This window comes from Hordeum vulgare, chromosome 2H, assembly GCF_904849725.1.
Source record: "Hordeum vulgare subsp. vulgare chromosome 2H, MorexV3_pseudomolecules_assembly, whole genome shotgun sequence".
Classification (NCBI taxonomy): Eukaryota; Viridiplantae; Streptophyta; class Magnoliopsida; order Poales; family Poaceae; genus Hordeum; species Hordeum vulgare.
This window is the reverse complement of record NC_058519.1, coordinates 449,136,224-449,156,591: the sequence shown is the minus strand read 5'-3', so window position 1 is coordinate 449,156,591 and position 20,368 is coordinate 449,136,224. Positions and strand designations below refer to the sequence as shown.

The 20,368-nt window shown below is 47.6% G+C and overlaps 1 protein-coding gene across 1 annotated transcript; it reads left to right on the top strand.

Moving 5' to 3' along the window:
* Nucleotides 1–3,182: 3,182 nt before the first annotated feature.
* Nucleotides 3,183–8,401, top strand: LOC123426595 (potassium transporter 1-like). The gene is made up of 10 exons (XM_045110456.1): nucleotides 3,183–3,347; nucleotides 4,785–4,984; nucleotides 5,122–5,344; nucleotides 5,443–5,691; nucleotides 5,786–5,836; nucleotides 5,928–6,188; nucleotides 6,298–6,350; nucleotides 6,471–6,585; nucleotides 6,717–6,971; nucleotides 7,093–8,401. The coding sequence occupies exons 2-10, from the start codon at nucleotides 4,868–4,870 to the stop codon at nucleotides 8,094–8,096; spliced, it is 2,328 nt and encodes a 775-aa protein (XP_044966391.1). The 5' UTR covers nucleotides 3,183–3,347; nucleotides 4,785–4,867; the 3' UTR covers nucleotides 8,097–8,401.
* Nucleotides 8,402–20,368: the final 11,967 nt, after the last annotated feature.

Sequence of the window (20,368 nt, the reverse complement as noted above, 5' to 3'; positions counted from 1 at the left end):
TTCCGGTTACCAAAACAGGACTTCCTATATATCAATCTTTACCCCCCGAACCATTTCGGAGCTCCTCGTGACCTCCGAGATCTCATCCGGGACTCCGAACAACCTTCAGTCACCAACACCTATAACTCAACTATACCGAAACGTCACCGAACCTTAAGTGTGCAGACCCTGCGGGTTCGAGAACTATGCAGACATGACCTGAGAAACTCTCCGGTCAATAACCAATAGCGGGACCTGGATGTCCATATTGGTTCCTACATATTTTACGAAGATCTCTATCGGTTGAACCTCTATGTCAAGGATTCAGTTAATCCCGTACGATGTTCCCTTTGTCCTTCGGTATGTTACTTGCCCAAGATTCGATCGTCGGTATCTCCATACCTAGTTCAATCTGATTACCGACAAGTCTCTTTACTCGTTCCGTAATACAAGATCCCGTGACTAACTCCTTAGTCACATTGCTTGCAAGGATTGTTGTGATGTTATATTACCGAGTGGGCCCCGAGATACCTCTTCGTCACACGGAGTGACAAATCCTAGTCTTGATCCACGCCAACCCAACAGACACCTTCGGAGATACCTGTAGAGCACCTTTATAGTCACCCAATTACGTTGCGACGTCTGATACACACAAGGTATTCCTCCGGTGTCCGGGAGTTGCATGATCTCATGGTCATAGGAACAGATACATTGATATGCAGAAAACAATAGCAATAAACTGACACGATCTTATGCTACATTTATAGTTTGAGTCTTGTCCATAACATCATTCTCCTAATGATGTGATCCCATTATCAAGTTACAACACTTGTCTATGACCAAGAAACCTTGACCATCTTTGATCAACGAGCTAGTTAACTAGAGGCTCACTAGGGACAGTGTGTTGTCTATGTATCCACACGTGTATTTGAGTTTTCAATCAATACAATTCTAACATGGATAATAAATGATTATCATGAATAAGGAAATATAATAATAATCAATTTATTATTGCCTCTAGGACATATTTCCAACACTACGCCATCGACTCATCATTGTCGTTGTTAGTGTCTTCGAGCTTGAAAATTGATAATATGAAGTGGTTGACGGCGTCCTCGCACTCATCCGCCACCGATTCCTCGATGGTATGGTGCTTGGGCTCCGTCTTAGGGTTGGCGAGGATGGTAGAGACGGCGGCGTCCGTGCGCTCGGCGTCGAGTTGTGCCTTGGCGCCATGGTGCTCGACCTTCTCCACCATGGTCTGACGATACTCGACCTCGGCCTCCCACAATGAGAGGATTTGAATCTTGTCGACGCCCTACAACTTGGCGTCGCCATCCTCCTCCTTATCAAAAAATATTCAACCTACCAAACTTCATGTTGAGCACGATTTTGCCTTGTATTTACTTAGTCAGACCCAACTTAGTGATAGATGCAAAGCGGCAAAAAAATGCATCATAAAAGACAGTTAATTGTAGAAAACCACCACATTTAAGGTTAGATTTGCAGAAAAATGCCTAATTCTTTTCTTTTTGTTTGCAAAAGACACCGTGTTTCTGGTATTATTATTATTTTTTGCAAAAAACATCAATTGAATGATTTAGTCCGTTTCATCACTTTATGACAAGCAGGGTGAGACTGTAATGTATAAGCCCCAAAAGACCCTTAGTTTGGAGTTTGGACAATGCTTGATAGGATCTCCCTTGATTTCGTTTGGAGAAAAACGACAAGAAACATGAAGTGGAGGTCATTCGCTAGTAAGCTGCAAGACAGTTTGTCGCTCCACTTGCTGGAAAAAGTAAATGAATTCCTGGCGATTAGTTACTGCGAATTGAGGAGTAGCGTTCAGCTTCGCAGCTATCCTCAAGTCAGACTCAGTGGTTGGTGTCTTTTCTCGCGGTAATCTTTTTTGTTGACAGATTGCACTCCAGGGCTTGCTGGGTGCAGGGGACGGAAACACTAGAACCTTTTTCTTTACACAAGACTAGAGAGGATCACGATGAAGTGTCCGATGGTGATAAGCAGCGGAGCTATGGCTACTTGGAGCTGATGAGAAACTTTTACTCAACGAACCAATTCAGGCGCGACATCTGGCTCACACCCAGAAAAAACAAATCCTTATTTCTAGACTAGAGAATGATCATGGTTTACTAGTCACTCTTGTATTCGTGGCCATATTTTGATCATTTTTTTTCTTCGAAAAGGAGGCATCGTCCCGGCCTCTGCATCGAGTGATGCATGCAGCCATTTTATTAATAATGAAGTAGTCTGAATGAAATACAAAGTAGTTCGAGAAACCAAAGGAAAAAAACTAAGAAAAAGAGTTACACGGCGATCATACACCAATACCGACTAAATCCATCAGTAAACAGTACTATGGTCCAATCCTATTAGCATGCCGCCATCCATATCGGTTGAAGATAACCTGAGCTACCATCTCATATCGGACACACCCAATAACCAAAGGCTCCCTGGTTTTCACAGAAATGAATAAGGACCACATATTATATGTAACAAAAATAATATCATTAGAAACCACATTCAAATATGAATTCAACAAGATAACTTTTGACGAAATGCATTAACATTTTTCTAGTCAAATATGTAATCAAACAATGGGGAGTAGCAAACCAGGGATACGGCACTACCAAAAATGCTAAACGTACAAAGACTTACACGAAGTTACACGTTGATTATGATTCTTTCTTTCTAACTAACTATTTCCTCTAATTTTCAAGGGGGTGAGGTCCTCATCCTCCTTAATCTCTAATTAAAATACACATGCCTCTAAAATCCATGTAAATCTATGTATGTATAGCGACGTCAAAATAAGCTGCCAAGTTACCCTTTAGCATAGGGCTGTAGAAAAAGAAGAAGAAAACAAAAGAGAGGAACGGCACCAAAACAATGGGATTCGGCATCAATTATTGCACGGGGCGAAGCAGCTGGTAGATCCCAGAGAAGGGAAACGGAAAGTCTTTGGCGGCCGAAGACCGGCTTGGCTGGCGAGGATGCATTTCTGCCCGCGGTCTCCCATTCTCCGCTCTCTTCTCCCTCTGTTCAAAATAAGCTGCCCAATAATCCACAGCGCACTGCACATAATTCACAATTCTTTTATGGTTTCCGCGGAATCCTGGACTCCAAAATCCGAGCCGCTCCTCCTCGTTTTGGCCCCCACTGCAATGCGCTGCATGCCCCAGCCGATCCCTCTATTTAAACCAGGGCCTCCTCGCCTTCTCTCTGACTCCATCCCAGCCCCTTCTGCCACAGCGCAGTGCGAGCGGCAGCAGACCTTTGTTTGGTACTTCCACCTCAGCTTTTGTCCGGCCGGTCCTCTTCCGCCGGCCGGCCCTGCGTCGCCTAGCTAGGTAGGTGCTCGGCCACTCACCCCCTTCGCCATCCCATCCTCCCATGGCCTGTTTCTCTTGCGCAAGGAGCACGCATCATCTGCTTCTTTTTCCAACAAAGAAGGGAGAGCTTCGTCTCCTGTTTCCTGTTTTGGTTTTCCAACCATGCGTCTACTGCTTCCTTGTTTTCTTCTTGAGGGTTATAGTAGCATCTACTCTTAACAGAGGTTTGCTGATACAGAGTACGTGGTGTTAATTCATTTTAACTTAGCTGGGCACACATGTCAGCAGCACGTAGTACTCAAGATTCGTTCCAAGAGTAACACTTGCCGGTAGTAGATCAGGTGTGGACGGTGGGGGCTCGGAAGGTCAAGGGTGTGGCCAATGAGCTTGATTTGTGATCTGATTACCACTTAAACTAATGGGGTTTGTTATTTTTTTGGAAGTGAGTGAGGGCGGTGTGCATGACCCAAGAAGATCTGCGGAAAATTGTAGAAAACTGGAGTACCTCGCATCATGCCACGCTAGTACTAGTATTGTATACTGCTAATCTTCGTGCATGGGTTCAAACCAGGGTTGGTGTATCTCTGGTTTGAAGGTCATAAATCAACACAGTTTCTTTAGAAAATATATTAGTTTTTGTACAGGAATATAAATGATTTTTTTTAAAGAATATAAATGAGTAAACTATTTATACGAGTTATGAGTATCCCTCTGTTATTATACCCTTCTTCAGCAGCATAATCATGCATAGATGACAGCCATAGATATTCTTGAAAACAATTTGGGGACCGGAACAGAGTGGTAATTACTAATTAGCGTACATCAATTCTTCTTCAGTACTACAAAGTAATTTGCTTCAACTATTATTATTGTATAAAAACAGAGCTAAGGTCACTTGTGCTTCAATTATATGGATGTTTTTTGAAAAAGGTAGTACCATGTGACTGACATGAGAAGCTTGCTGATTGTTTATCAGTGCAATTCATGAAAAAATCTTCAAAGGAAATGTTCACATGCACATGATATCATATCATAAATCTGAGCCTGCTCCCCACTGGTAGGCTGATCCAACAACTAGAGAGTAATTTTGATCTCGTATAGATTATATTAATGGTACTACTCCAGTACACGATCACAAGGCAGACTTACTAAAAATTGACAGCAACAATTTTGACTAGAATATGGAAACATGCATTGCACCGCTCGTTACATTTATAGTACTAATACTATCCAATGGATCTTGAGTAGTAGTGGTTTATTAGTCGCCTGCACTTGCTACCCAATGGATCTTGAGTATATTGCTTAGGAACAAAGGAATCATTCTTTTGGTTAGTTTCAATGCTCCCACGCCGGTTTTAAGCCAGCCAGCCTCTTAATTCTTGGAAATGTAAAAAAGTTATACTTACTTGGTTTTCACACCACTACCATCTCAAAGTATTGGAGCCATTGACGCAGGCCATATAAGGAGAGCTGAAGGAGGCCTCCAAGGCATTCGGAGGCGTCCAGCTTGAGCATCAGCAGCAGGTGACCGACCAGAAATGTCGCTGCAAGTCGAGGACCCGCGGAGCGCAGAGACGCCCGCGCCGCTCAAGCGCCACGACTCGCTGTTCGGCGACGCGGAGAAGGTCTCCGACTCAAAGCACCATGGCTCTCAGGTAGGTTCCTTCTCTGGCAGACGCGACTTGGTTGGCGACCATGCTTGTTGCAGCAATGTTGTATCTATGGCAGACAGACAGATAGACAGAGCAAACTGACTGACTCTGGGTTACTTTGCTACTGGTGATGGGTGCAGGTGAGCTGGATGCGGACGCTGAGCTTGGCTTTCCAGAGCGTTGGCATCATCTACGGCGACATCGGGACGTCGCCGCTCTACGTCTACTCCAGTACCTTCCCGGATGGCATCAGGAACAGGGACGACCTCCTGGGCGTCCTCTCGCTCATCCTCTACACCCTCATCATCATACCCATGCTCAAGTACGTCTTTATCGTGCTCTACGCCAACGACAATGGAGATGGTAAGCTCATTCTCTGAAACCTGGGCCTTGCTGTCGTACCAGTTTTTGTAAAGCACAGGAGTACCAAGTAACAAGAAACTCTGGTGCTGGTGTTGTAGGTGGCACGTTTGCGCTCTACTCGCTGATATCTCGGTACGCAAAGATCAGGCTGATCCCTGATCAACAGGCAGAGGATGCGGCGGTGTCCAATTACCATATAGAGGCACCAAACTCGCAGCTCAAGAGGGCGCAATGGTTGAAGCAGAAGCTTGAGTCAAGCAAGGCAGCCAAGATTGTGCTCTTCACCCTCACCATCCTCGGCACATCAATGGTGATAGGCGATGGAACCTTGACCCCAGCAATTTCTGGTAAAATGAAGAGCCAAGAGTTCCATCTTGTGCTGTCTGCAACAAATATACTCCACAGTACTGTACTAATGTTTTATTCATGGATGTGCTGCAGTGCTGTCTGCAGTGAGTGGGATCAGAGAAAAGGCGCCAAGCTTGACTCAGAGTATGTGAAAAAGGATTAGTAACAACTTTTGATTGTTTCTTCTACCCTCTGCCGATCAGTCCAACACATCTAACGCTTGTTCTTTGTGCAGCACAAGTGGTCCTCATCTCGGTGGCGATTCTGTTCATGCTCTTCTCGGTCCAGCGTTTTGGGACCGACAAGGTCGGGTACACCTTCGCGCCGGTCATCTCAGTGTGGTTCCTTCTAATTGCCGGCATCGGGATGTACAACCTGGTTGTTCACGACATCGGTGTCCTGCGGGCCTTCAATCCGATGTATATAGTGCAATACTTCATAAGGAATGGGAAGAGTGGATGGGTCTCACTTGGTGGGATTATCTTGTGTGTCACAGGTAACCTTAATTTCTAACTGAAAATTTTGAACTGACAAGTGGTTGTGTTGCAAACTATAGCCTGCAGAACTGTAATCTGAATTAACTGAGTGATTGTCATATGTAACAGGCACAGAAGGTATGTTTGCTGACCTAGGACATTTCAACATCAGGGCTGTTCAGGTAACGACTTTAACTTTAGATATAAGCTTTCAGAAGTAATAAAATTTTCCTGAGGCCTCCCTCAAGAGTTCAGAACAGAAGGATCTCATCTTACAATGGTTTTTGTGCTTACACTTGCAGCTCAGCTTCAACGGCATCCTGTTCCCATCGGTGGCATTGTGTTATATTGGGCAGGCGGCTTACCTGAGGAAATTCCCAGACAATGTTGCAAACACCTTCTATAGATCCATCCCAGGTACAGAGTTTTTTTTTATTTAATTATAAGACTGCTGTTTTGCTGCTTTAGGGAGTAGAATGTGCATGCATTTGGTAAGAGCATATAGCACAAGTAAGATCAACTCTCCATGTCTACGCTTCCTTGTGCAGCACCAATGTTCTGGCCAACCTTCATCGTCGCCATTCTTGCTGCCATCATAGCAAGCCAAGCTATGCTCTCCGGTGCGTTTGCCATCCTCTCCAAGGCCCTGTCCCTCGGTTGCATGCCAAGGGTTCGAGTGATCCACACCTCGCACAAGTACGAGGGGCAGGTGTACATCCCTGAAGTGAACTTCCTCATGGGATTGGCGAGCATCGTCGTCACGGTCGCCTTCCGGACGACCACCAGCATCGGCCATGCTTACGGTAAGTAGCCAGCCAAGGATAAGGCCTAATTCGTGTCTGGCTTTTCAGTGGGATGCTGCTGCTGTATATGCTGAACATGTTTACTCATCTGACGGTCTGACCTGATGTTGGTTATGCGCAGGGATCTGCGTGGTGACCACGTTTGCGATCACCACCCACCTGATGACCGTCGTCATGCTGCTGATATGGAAGAAGCACGTCATGTTCATCATGCTCTTCTACGTGGTGTTCGGGTCCATAGAGCTGATCTACCTCTCGTCCATAATGTCCAAGTTCATCGAAGGCGGGTACCTCCCCATCTGCTTCGCGCTGGTGGTGATGAGCCTGATGGCGGCGTGGCACTACGTCCAGGTGAAGAGGTACTGGTACGAGCTGGACCACATCGTGCCCATCAGCGAGATGACGATGCTGCTGGAGAAGAACGAGGTGCGGCGGATCCCCGGGGTGGGCCTCCTGTACACGGAGCTGGTCCAGGGCATCCCGCCGGTGTTCCCCCGGCTGATCCAGAAGATACCGTCCGTGCACTCCATCTTCATCTTCATGTCCATCAAGCACCTGCCCATCTCGCGCGTGGTGCCCACGGAGAGGTTCATCTTCCGGCAGGTCGGGCCGAGGGAGCACCGGATGTTCCGGTGCGTGGCGCGGTACGGGTACAGCGACACGCTGGAGGAGCCCAAGGAGTTCGCGGCCTTCCTCGTGGACAGGCTCAAGATGTTCATCCAAGAAGAGAGCGCGTTCGCGCTCGTGCAGGACCAAGAGGAGAGCGGCGGCGCCGGCGATGTTTCGGACGCCCTGGCGAGGCCGAGGCGATCCACGGTGCACAGCGAGGAGGCGGTCCAAGGCCAAGCGCGGGTGAGCAGCCACTCAGCCTCAGGGAGGATGAGCTTCCATACGAGCCTGGCGGTGGAGGAGGAGAAGCAGCTGATTGACAGAGAGGTGGAGCGAGGGATGGTGTATCTGATGGGGGAGGCCAATGTGACGGCGGAGGCCAAGTCCTCCATCTTGAAGAAGATCGTGGTGAACCATGTCTACACGTTCTTGAGGAAGAACTTGACGGAGGGGCACAAGGTGCTGGCCATTCCCAAAGATCAGCTGCTCAAAGTCGGGATCACATACGAGATATAGTCATCGATATCGATCGATCGATCGAGTTCATGTTCACCCCAAGCATGCATGTGATGTGATGGTTCTGGTGCATGGCGTTGATTTGGGAGGGCAAAGTGCCATTGTCGATTCAATAAGGAGACATGCAGATCAGGTGCAGGCAGGTTGGGTAGGGAGGGGTGTTCTTTCTTTTGGTTGCAAGGTTTTAATGCATTTTCCACTTTCTCTGTATGTACATCTAAATGTGTTAAATGTAAGGTCCATATTGCAACTCAAGTTTGAATGTATCCTCCCAGGCATAAGCAAGGCTCATATCTTTTTTCCCACTACCTTGTTCTCATTTACTAGTGTTTTCGTTTGGTGCATCATATCTTAGCAAAATATGTTAAAATCATACTGCTATACGAGTAGAACATTGATTTAAGATGACATGATATTAGAATGCCACATTCTTGCGAATCCTGCGGGTTTCAGGATCCATGGAATGATTCGAATCAGAGAGGCCCTTCAGTTGCCAGGATGTCGTTTCCTCGTTCATAGACAGTAAGCCATTGTGTTCCCTGGTTGGCCTCTCCTGGTCGGCGTACATAAGTATTTCTAATCTATCAAGGCATCGAGATGTAAGCTGGATTTTTATTAAGATATGCCAAGAGCATCTATCTTGCACGCGCAAAAGTAAGAGATGAATAGTGGATGACTTAAGCAAGTACCTCACCTTTACATCAGATAAATAAAATAAATGTCAATACCAGCTTACATAGTAAGATGTGTGTGCAATGCTTTCACTAAAAAATACAGCAATGAGTAAACTAAGGTTTAATTTTGTTCATATGGGGGCACCTAAGTTGCCATCGTAAGAGCATCCCGTGCTATTTTTTTCGCCGACGGGGAAACAAGGCCCAGCCGCGCCCTCGGGAGGCCGTTTTACGCTCGCTTGGGCTGAAATTGGCCCCGACGGTCCCAGCCCGAACCCAAGGCGTTGGGGTGTTCGGGGACGCCGGCGGAAGGAAAAACGACGCGTCGGGCCCCCTGTCAGGCACAAAACAACATTATCTTCTCCGAAACCGCCCCTTTCACACCCCACCTTCCGCCGTCATGTCGATTTCGGCGCCGCCCCATCTGCCTACCGCCACTACAAAGGCTATCTCCCCTGTCGGCTTCGCCACGGATTTGCCCCTCCCCCGGCCCCACTTCTAGGCGATTTTTCCCAGTGCTCCAGGCACGCCCGCGGCGACGCGACCACCACGTCCGCGAGGTGTTTAGCCATTTGCCTGGCCTATCGACTCCGACGACGAGGAGACGTTTGCGACGCTGCCGACGCCCAGGATGAAGAGCACCTCATAGTCCTCACCTCTCTGGCCGGCCTGTTCGCGAGCAATGCAGAGCCACGGCGAGGTGGCTCGGCGCCGGGCTGGCTGAAGGCAAAGCAGAGGCATCGACTGGGAGGCTATTGCGTGCTCTACGCCGACCACTTCGCAGATGCTCCTCTGCACGGCGACAAAGTTTTCCGGCGCCGTTATCGTATGAGCCGGAAGCTCTTCCTCAGGATTGTGAATTCCATCAAGGAGCTCGACCGCTACTTCAAGTGCAAAAAGGATTGCACCAGCACACTTGGATTCACCTCGCTCTAGAAGTGCACGACAACTATGAGGATGCTTGCGTATGGAGCTCCGAGTGATATTCTGGAAGACTATGGACGCATGGCCGAGTCCACCACCATTGAGTGTTTCTACAAATTCTGTAGGGCAGTGGTGGCAGTTTTTGGACCTCAATATTTGCGATCACCCAATGTTGAAGACACCGCTCGGATCGTAGCACAGAATGCAGAAAGAGGATTTCCTGAGATGCTTAGAAGTATCGACTGCATGCATTGGAAATGAAAAACTGTCCATTTGCTTGGCAAGGGATGTACAAAGACGTCAAAGGAGGTTGCGGTGTGGTACTTGAGGCAGTGGCGACACATGACCTCTGGATTTGGCACTCCTTCTTTGGTATGCCAGGAACTCACAATGACATCAACGTACTGCAGTGCTCGAATGTCTTTGCCAAGCTTGTTGAAGGTCATGCTCCTCCGGTTAACTACGCGGTCCATGGATACCACTACAACAAGGCATACTACCTAGCAGATGACATCTATCCGAGATGGTCCTCATTTGTGAAGACTATCTCAAATCCTGCACCAGGAGGCAAGCGCTCCTATTTTGCCAATCGTCAAGAAGCTTGCTGGAAGGATGTCGAGCGGGCATTTGGTGTGCTTCAATCTCGTTTTGCTGTTGTACGGTACCTCGCTTAGACCTGGTCGAAAGATCAAATGTGGGAAGTCATGACTTGTTGTGTTGTCTTGCACAACATGATCATTGAGAGAGAGTAGGAGGAGCCAGTGTTTAACACGGAACCATATTACAGGCAAGGTGCTCTTGCTCAAGTTGATCACCATCTACCGGCAACTTGGACTGTCTTCCTCAACATGCGTCAGGAGATCCGAGACCCACACGTGCATCAACAAATGCAACACAATTTGGTGGAGCACCTATGGAGGCTCAAGGGCAACGCCTAGCTTGATTTTTGATTTATATTGACTTGTTAAACTATTTTTTGATTTGTATTGATTTCTCTGATGAACTATGTGATAAAAAATAACTGTTGTTGTTCAATTTGTGTTGAAAAATGTCAAATTTGGGCCAAAAGTGGGCCAAATTTGCGCCAAAACTAGGTCGAAAGCGGCGGCTGGGGGCGCCCTTGGGAGGGTGGCTGGGAAGCCGAGCCCCCCCCCCCCCCCCCCCCGCGCGCCGTTTTTAGCGTCGGTCAATCCCCACGCGGCGCTATTTCGGGCCACTGGGGGGCTCAACGGGAGGAGATACTCTAACACTTGCTATGTCATTAAGTTGTTCGTACGCTGCACAATGAGTCAAAATGAACAGAATTTTCTATTCGCCAGTTTATTGATCAATAAGGGCATCTCCGATGTCAATGCTTAAACTATTCGCATACCTCTCGACCAAGAAAGTCATCCAACGTAGGGTAGCATCGATCCGTCCAAAGGTCTGGACCGTAAAAGTCATCCAACACGGGGTTCCATCGATCCGCAAAAAACTCCTGACGTGCTTTTCTCCGCAAACCGGAGACAAACGCCGGGGAGGGAGGGGTGCTTTGCGGGCATACGAACAACACCCACGTTATTTTTTGACCGCACTGGCCCATCAAAAATCCTCCTTCCTGAAGATTTGTTTTAGTTTGTCCTGCTCCCCAAGTCGCTCCGGCCGGCGACTCTGGGAGCTAAACCTAGCGTTGCCCACCTCAACTCCTCGCCCGGGCTCCCCTCCCCTTGCCACTGTCGGTGGCGTCACCGGCCAAAGGCCGCGTGGCGTAGGCGATGGCGGGGCAACTTCTTCCCTCTCACCGGAGGCATGCGTCGTGGGGCGCGGCCCTCTGCGTCGACAGCGGCGATCTTCGACCATTCCTCGGTCTCGGATCCTTCCTCTCCCGCGTCATGTCTTGTCGGCGGTGCCACCCCTCCCAGCTCATGGGGCTCCAGGGTGGGGTGCGGGGGATGTGCTGGTGGCGGATCTGGGTGCCCCTGCCCAGATCTGGGGGGGTGGCAGTAGCGGACGCCTTTGGGGGTGATCGACATCCAGGCTTAGGTGGTGGTGTGCCGGCTGGCATCTCGGCTGCTCTGATGTGGGGTGGCGGGGTGTTGGGCAGCTCTAGCTAGGGTGCGAAGTCGCTTGTGTGGTGGTGGTGGTGTGGCAATGATGGTGCGTGCCCGGCGGATACGACACTTGAAGCTCGCCGGGCGACACACGTAGGGCAGCGTCCGGGCGTGGTCATTGTTGTGGCCTTGGGTGGCGGTGTGGGGAGGCCCGGCAGTGGTGCCTCCCGGTGTCGTGGCAGCTTCACGATGGCTCAACGGATCTGCCTGCGGCGGTGGACGGCTTCTCCGACGTCGGCTCGTCTGCGTTCGGACCGTTTCGACCTTCGTCCCATCTCCGCATCGCCCGAGCGCTACTTCCATTGAAGGGCTGGTCCTCTCCCATCCGCAGTACATTGCTCGTCTCGCGTCGCATGGGGCAGGACCGAGCCCTTCTCGCGCACAGTGCAACAGGAATGAGCTCATGTCATGCACGGTGCAACAGGACTAACCTCGTCCCCACACGGTGCTACATGACTGGGCTCGTCTCATGCTCCTGGCTGTAGGACACGTCGATGGATGCTAGTGCTGGCCGGCCTATCGGGCCTCAACATGGGGGAGGGGGGTCTCCCATGAAAGGTGGGACCTTTTCACCTGTCTCTTTTGTTGGGATAGAGGCAGGTCTTAGGTGAGGTAGTGTCAAGGTCTTGGATGTCCGGGCGACAACTCTGGTGGCGGTAGCGTGGTGCTCTTGTGTAACGCCCAAGATGCGGTTTGTCCTTATTTTTGGCCCGAGGGCCTCGACATGGATAGAAACACATCTCATCGTTTCACAAGAATGGATATCGTTACAAGTACATGTACTGAAGAGATAAGTATATGGAATTGGCTTACACTTGCCACAAGCTACATCAAGTTCACATCAATACAACAATATACAGTCGTCATGAAGAAGAGTAGGGTCCGGCTACGGACGAAAACAAACGATAGAATAACGACGTCCATCCTTGCTATCCCAGGCTGACGGCCTGGAACCCATCCTAGATCGATGATGATGATGAAGAAGAAACTCCAAATAGGACATTTAGCGCGCTCACGTCAAAGTAATTCTTTACCTGTACCTGCAACTCGTGTTGTAGTAATCTGTGAGCCACAGGGACTCAGCAATCTGATTTCCAAAGGTATCAAGACTAGCAAAGCTTAATGGGTGAGGTATGGTTAAGTGGTGAGGCTGCAGCAAGCGACTAAGCATTTATTTGAGGTGGCTAACTTATGAGTACAAGAATAAGAGGGGGATGATCTACGCATAGTGGACGTGAACTAGTGATGATCAAATGAATGATCCTGAACAACTACTTACGTCACACATAACCCCACAATGTGCTCGATCGGAGAAGGAGATCATGAAAGAGACAGTCATGGTTACGCACTCAGTTGGCAAGTTTTAATTAAGTTTACTTCAAGTTATCTAGAACAGGATGTTAAACAGAGTTTCCACGTTGCCACATAACCGCGGGCATGACTTTCCAAAAGATTTAATCCAGCAGGGGTGCTCCAACTAGTCCATCACAAACTACCACGCACTGTGATGGAATGACCTCGATTAGGGAAACCCGAGATCTCCTTGGGTTCCTATTGGAAAACCTCAACCTCGAGATAAACCAAAGCATCCTCGGAATCCCTCGCACAAGACGCTCGAGAAAGGTAAAACAAGTCCAGCAAGGCCGTTCGGCGTGTCTACGATCCCAATAGGAGGCGTGTATCTTGTTCTCAGGACACGACGGATAAGCACAGCATACGGTGGCACTATAGACATCCCCCGAGCTGCCCCGGGTTGGCCCCGCAAATGGCCCTAGTTTGGACCAGCACCGGCAACCCTCACCCCCCTGTATTATGTTTAATTACTCCTCGGTTTCATGATGCCCTATGTTTTTAGTATTATCAGAATTATTATGTTGGGCAAATATAGTACCAATGTTGGGCCTTGCCAGACGAGCTTTATCCCAAAACAAAAACCAAGGGGGTCCCCATAACAACCCCAAGCATGTTAGGAGCGCTCATTTATGGAACATAACACCGGTAGCCGAAACTAAGGCGACAAAGGTGGAACAAAACACCAGGCTAGAAGGCCAAACCAACCACTTTTTACCAAGTATATAGGTGCATTAAATTAATTAGCAATAATATGGTGATATAACAAGGAACCCATGTTATCATATGGAAGAAGTTGCACCTGCAACTAGCAATGCTATACAATGGTTAAGAAAGCGGTAACATAGCCAATCAGTGGTTTGCTAGGTTGTAGAACGGTTGAAGGTTTTGATGGCAATGTTGGGAGGCTGATATTTAACAGGTGGTAGACATCGAGACGTAACGATAGAAATGAAACAACTAGCATGGTAATGCTAGTAATGGTATCTAGGGAAATGATCATCTTTCCTGATATCCCGCTTGGAAGAACGACTCCGTGAACACACAAACCGACGTAGTCGAACGGATCCTCACATTCTAACACGCTTGCGGAACTCTATCGAATCGAAGCAAACCAGAAATTGAAATCAACACACGATATTCACCACACATATGCATGATATGATGCACAACCTAATATGATGCATGTCCATTTCAATTATGCAAGGCATGGCATGACAATTCACAACAATCAAACACTACACATTAAGTGAAGCTAAATATGCAACGAGTTGCATATTGATGGAACTCCACGTATAATTATTTAGTTCACTCCCGTTTATTTACCCGACAATATTAAATGTTGTTAAACATGGCAAGGGGTGAAGCATGTGATTCTACACGACATACTAGCCAGTTACACAAAAGAACATTGAACGGAGCTACGGTTGAGAGATACGTGCAACACAGGATATTATGCCAAGAATGCCACATGCATGCAAATGATAGCCACGACACGTTCCGGTTCCGATAACTCGACGTGATACCGATGCCAACAAATTGTGAGTGTGTGATGTCAAAGAATGATAGGGTGATCCCGGTTACCGGGTTCCCATGTGCCAGATGTCGGGACCCCGATCCTAAGCCATACAATTCCAGCTTGTAACACATCATATCACTTTGTGGCCTCACGCACGGTAATCACCACGGCTACCACCTTACCTAGGCCTGGACCGTTTGCGCCTTTTGGCTCACGTATATGACTATGTCGCCAGCAATTATATGTCAGAGAAGCGAGTCGACATGGATAGTTATAAACCGAAGTGGCACATCTGTACAGGGACAGACATACATAACCCAACAAAGGAGGTGTCAGTCAATAGCGTGCGTAGACAAGTCATAGCAAGCTACATGGCCTCCATTACACCACGTGACATTTGCCCGAGGGGACACACATAGCAGCAGAGAAGGATACATTCCGGTCAATCAATGTGTCTGGAACAGTAGCAAGCTACCAAGGCTCGATGGAAGCACAAAGAGACATTTCCTTGTAAAGAGTACTACTAGAGGCACACAACTAGGTGTCGAATCCCACACATACCAATGCATTTCAATCATACACACAATATGCATGATATGTGTAGATACAGCAATGGCATCACAACATAACTCTATGACTCATCATTTATTTAATAAGCTCCGAAGAGCCAACATAGTATAATGTTACAAACAGAGGTGTCACATAACCACAGACATCAAGAGGAAGTTACATGTCTAGGTACAGACATCTATTAAAAGCGGCTGGAAGAGCCTGAAAAGCTCAATGACCTTACCATAGGAGCCAAACCACTATCTGGGTTCCCAATCTATTCCATCGATGTTAACGTCAACAGGAAAACATAGAGAGAACAATGTATATCTCTGCAAAAATGAAAATAAGCAACAGTGAGTATGAAGGTACTCAGCAAGACTTACATGAGAACTAACTACATATGCAACATGTATCAATGAACGGGGTTGTGGGGTTTACTGCAGAAAAGCCAGCTTTGACCATTGGCTAACCTAAACTACAACAATGTTTTATACCTCTCTCGTCTCCCTACGAGAGAGCACACACGAGTCCACATATCCACCACATCAATACACTACCATGGATCCTCTCTCGTCATCCTATGAGAAGGCCATCCATAGCACTCACAATTATCTGGACCATTTTAAAGTATCCGTTAAAGTTATCTATGAACCATGTAAGTATCCAAGTAGTCCATATCCGAGGATGCGGCTATTCAAATAGATAATTACCCTGGAGGGGTGTACTTCGTCACACATGCTCCCGCCACTTATCGCCATGTGCACATAAAACAAGCACCTCGGCAACCTTCAAGCGGAAGCCCAACGAGGGAGTCGGCCACAGACGTTAACCTACAATTACTCACGCCCAAGGCAGTCGCCTATCTGAGTTGGAACCCATAATGGAAGTCCGACCGAGGTTTCCAATATGGCCTCAAACGATGTGAGCAGGGCCCCAAGCCGGTCCCGGTTGGACCGTTCATCCACTTAGCAGACTGTGCCACAACCTATGAATGTTTCAAACTACTGCGACTCGTGGACTAAGAACAGAGTAGTTAATAGGCCGAGAGGGGTCGAGTTACCGGAACCCAATGTGCGGTAGTATCTAGTCTTGGAACACCAACACAAGATCTCGAGTCCTAAGTGCGGTATCAATGAGACAACCCACCATGTACTCCTACATGGCCTCTCATCGCTACCTTTACCAAAACAGGTTCACACACTTAACTCTCCACATGATCAGACCAGCTCAACTCTAAGCATAGAAAGCATATCAGGGTAATGGCACAACATGGCTCAAGCATCTACCAGGTATACTAGGTTGCTTGGTTTAGCTATTTATTGTGACAAAGACAGGTCATGCAAAGGAATGTGTTCATCTACCGTAACATAAGTAGCAGTTGAATCCTTATGTCCTAATGCATTGAAATGAGAGCAAGAGCGAGAGAGTGGGATTGTATCGGAATGCTCAAGGGGGTTTTGCTTGCCTGTTTATCAGAAGAACTCAGGTGTTCTTTGATGTCGGTGATAACTACATCTCGCAAGGTCTATCAATAAAATCAACACATAACAAATTAGGCACGCAGAATGCTTCACAATGATGCATGAGAATGGCATATTAACATGATGCTCGTTTTATCTAATGCAAGTGATCACAATTTAATTGGGGTTTATTTAATCAATATAGATCAATTCTAAACTCCAAATATAAGCATTTATATGCCTATTGTGTAATGGTCCTATTCATTAAGTTTAAGTTGTTCAAACATGCATGCAAATGGTACCATTGGATTCCTTGCATTTTTCTTATAGTTTTTCATATATAAACTATTTTCATCCGAGTTATATTTTAATTCCTATGAATTTTCAAAGTTTTGCTATTTTTCTAAAATTATTTAAAACCAGAAATTGATTTACTGCGTCACGCTAATGTCATCCCTGCGTCAGAAGGTCAACCAGCCGGTCCAGGTCAAATCTAAGCAGTGGGGCACATTGGTCAGTGACCGAGGGCTAAACCCGCGTTGACCAGCCCCTAATTGGGGTTTAACCAGGCGTGGGGCCCTCTAGTAGTGTCTCTGGGGAGGGGGAGGTTAGGCCCTAATGACCATCCACGTCGGGCCCCACCGGAGTTGGCCGGCGGAGACCAAACCGTGGCGGAGGGCTCGCCGGAGATGCCCTGACCGGCGCTACACAGGACCATTTTGCACGCGGTTTGCGGCTACAGAGAGGTGGCGGAGCGGCCGATCTAGCATGGCAACGCAGAGGAGCTGGTGCGGCCGGAGGAGGCACCAGCGACAAGGCGCGCGGCGGCCGGAGCTCAGCCTCGACGGGGCTGCGGCTAGGGGCACGGGAGAGCATGGGAAAATGGGGGGAAAGACCAACGAGCTCATGGTGGTGACGAGGGGGGTTCAGCTTGCTCGGGTAGGCTCGGGGTAGGCCGGATCGACGGCGGCGGTCTTCGGTGGCCCGAGGGGAAAACGGTGACGACGGCGACGCTAGAGGGGGCTGCGGCTCGGTTCCTTCGGCAGGAAGGAGCTGCTAGACGATGCGGGGACGATGGGCTGGTCAGGAGGGCGCTAGTGCGGCTGGAGGACGGTGGCGAGCTCGAGCTCGAGCTCGGCAATGGCAGCGAGGGGGAGGAGAGGAAAACCAGGGAGAAGAGGGAAATGGAGAGAGGAGGAGGGGATAAGGGAGAGGAGGGGGTTACTGGCGTGGGGAGGCAAGGGGGAGGCGCCACAGCGAAGCAGGAGGTTGTGCCAGGAGCTGCCGTCGTGCTCGCCTTCTCCTCTGCCTACTGGCAGGAGGTGGAAGACGACAGGGAGGCCCTTGGTGGACTGGGCCTGGCAGGAGCGCCACGTAAGCCTACCTGCTCCGTTTTTATTTTTATTCTGATTCTTTTATTTCCTTTTGTGACATTGTTTTTGATTTGAATAGTTCAAATCATTTTTATAAAACCCTGATAGTATTTTTATCTGGCATAATAAAATTATCTAATGCCACACATTTTTTTCAGGAATTATGGAACTATATTTTATATATAGCAATATAATTCCATTGCAAATAAGTGTTAGATTAAATCAAAGATCCAAAATAAATGTTTCTGTGATCCAAAAATATTGGTTGACAACTTTATATCATGCCAATAATTTATTGGAAAACCAAGGACATTTTCATGCAACTATTTGAAGCAATTTTTATATTGCATATTTCACAAAATTTTGGTTCCTGAGGCTTGATCACTTCCCCATTTCAAATTCAAAAGAATTTAAATATGCATGCATGAATGCTTGGCAAGCAAAGTGAAACTAGGGCTTTGACAACTTACCCCCACTGAACAAGAATCTCGTCCCGAGATTCAGGCGTAGTCGGGAAGAGATCGGGGTACTCAAGCCGAAGACGATCTTCACGCTCCCGGGTTGCTTCATCCTCGGAGTGATGAGACCACTAATCCTTGAGAAACTTGATGTTGCGATGTCGAGTGTTGCACTCAGTTTCTTCAAGAATACGAATGGGATATTCTCGATAGGAAATGTCATCTTGGAGATCAAGTGTTTCATGGTCCACTTCGCGGATAGGATCCTTGAAGCAACGCCTGAGTTGAGAAACGTGGAACACATCATGAACATTGGAAATTTGAGGGGGCAGTTCCAATTGTTAGGCAACTTCTCCTCGTTTAGCGATAATGCGGAAAGGACCAATGTAACGAGGAGCCAACTTGCCCTTGATACCGAAATGATGAGTACCCTTGAGAGGTGAAACCCGAAGGTAAGCCTTCTCGTCAACTTCATAACTTAGTTCCTTATGACGACGGTCATATTGACTCGTTTGACGAGATTGGGCGGTTTTTAAATTCTCACGAATGATCCGAACATGCTCTTCTGCATCCTGGATCATATTCGGTCCAAAGAATTGTCTTTCACCGGTTTCTGACCAGTTTAATGGCGTTCGACATCTTCGTCCATACAAAACCTCGAAAGGAGCTTTGCCCAGACTATACTGGAAACTGTTGTTATAAGCAAACTCGGCGAATGGAAGACATTTCTCCCAGTTCATTCCGAATGAGATAACACAAGCTCTGAGCATATCCTCGAGAATTTGATTAACTCTTTGTACTTGACCACTTGACTGAGGGTGATAAGCAGTGCTAAAGGAGAGATGAGTTCCCATAGCATTTTGGAAACTTTCCCAAAATCGAGAGGTGAAAAGACTTCCACGGTCTGAATTGATTTCCAGAGGAACACCATGAAGGGAAACTATTCGAGAAATATATAGGTCTGCTAACTGACTAGCAGTTATGTTTTCTCGAACTGGAAGGAAATGAGCGACTTTCGAAAGACGATCGATGACCACGAAGATGGCATCATTCCCTTTCTTAGTCTTTGGAAAGCCGGTGATGAAATCCATACCAACCTTGTCCCATTTCCACTCGGGAATAGCCAAGGGCTGAAGGGTGCCAGCATGCCTTTGATGCTCTGCCTTAACGCGACAACAAACGTCATAGTTAGCAATAAATTGAGCGATTTCTCTCTTCATCCGGGTCCACCAGAACCTCTGGCATAGGTCCTGATACATCTTAGTACTAACAGGATGAATCGTGAGAGGAGATTCATGAGCTTCCTTGAGGATCAATTCTCGAAGTTGTTTCTTCCTGGGAACCACTAAACGATTCTCAAATAATACAACACCTTTATCATTTACCAAGAAACGACCATCAACTCCTTTGGCAATGTTGCTCTTGATCCGGGAAATTCTCGTATCATGTTTCTGAGCTTCTATGATTTGATTCTCAAGAGTCGGTTTCGCCACCAAGGTGGAAAGGAATCCTTAAGGAACAATGTGAAGATTAAGCTTACGAAATTCCTCATGGACAAGTGGTTGACTTTGTAGCAACATGAGGTTGTTACAATAGGATTTACGACTTAGTGCATCATCCATGACATTGGCTTTGCCTGGGGTGTAAGATATTCCTAAGTCGTAGTCCGTGATCAACTCAACCCAACGTCTTTGCCTGAGATTCAAATGCGGTTGGGTGAATATATACTTGAGACTCTGGTGATCAGTGTATATTTCGCAACAATTACCCAGAAGGTAATGTTGCCAGGTTAACAGTGCATAAACTATAGCGGCAAGTTCGAGATCATGTGTTGGATAATTCTCCTCATGTGGACGCAACTGTCGAGATGCG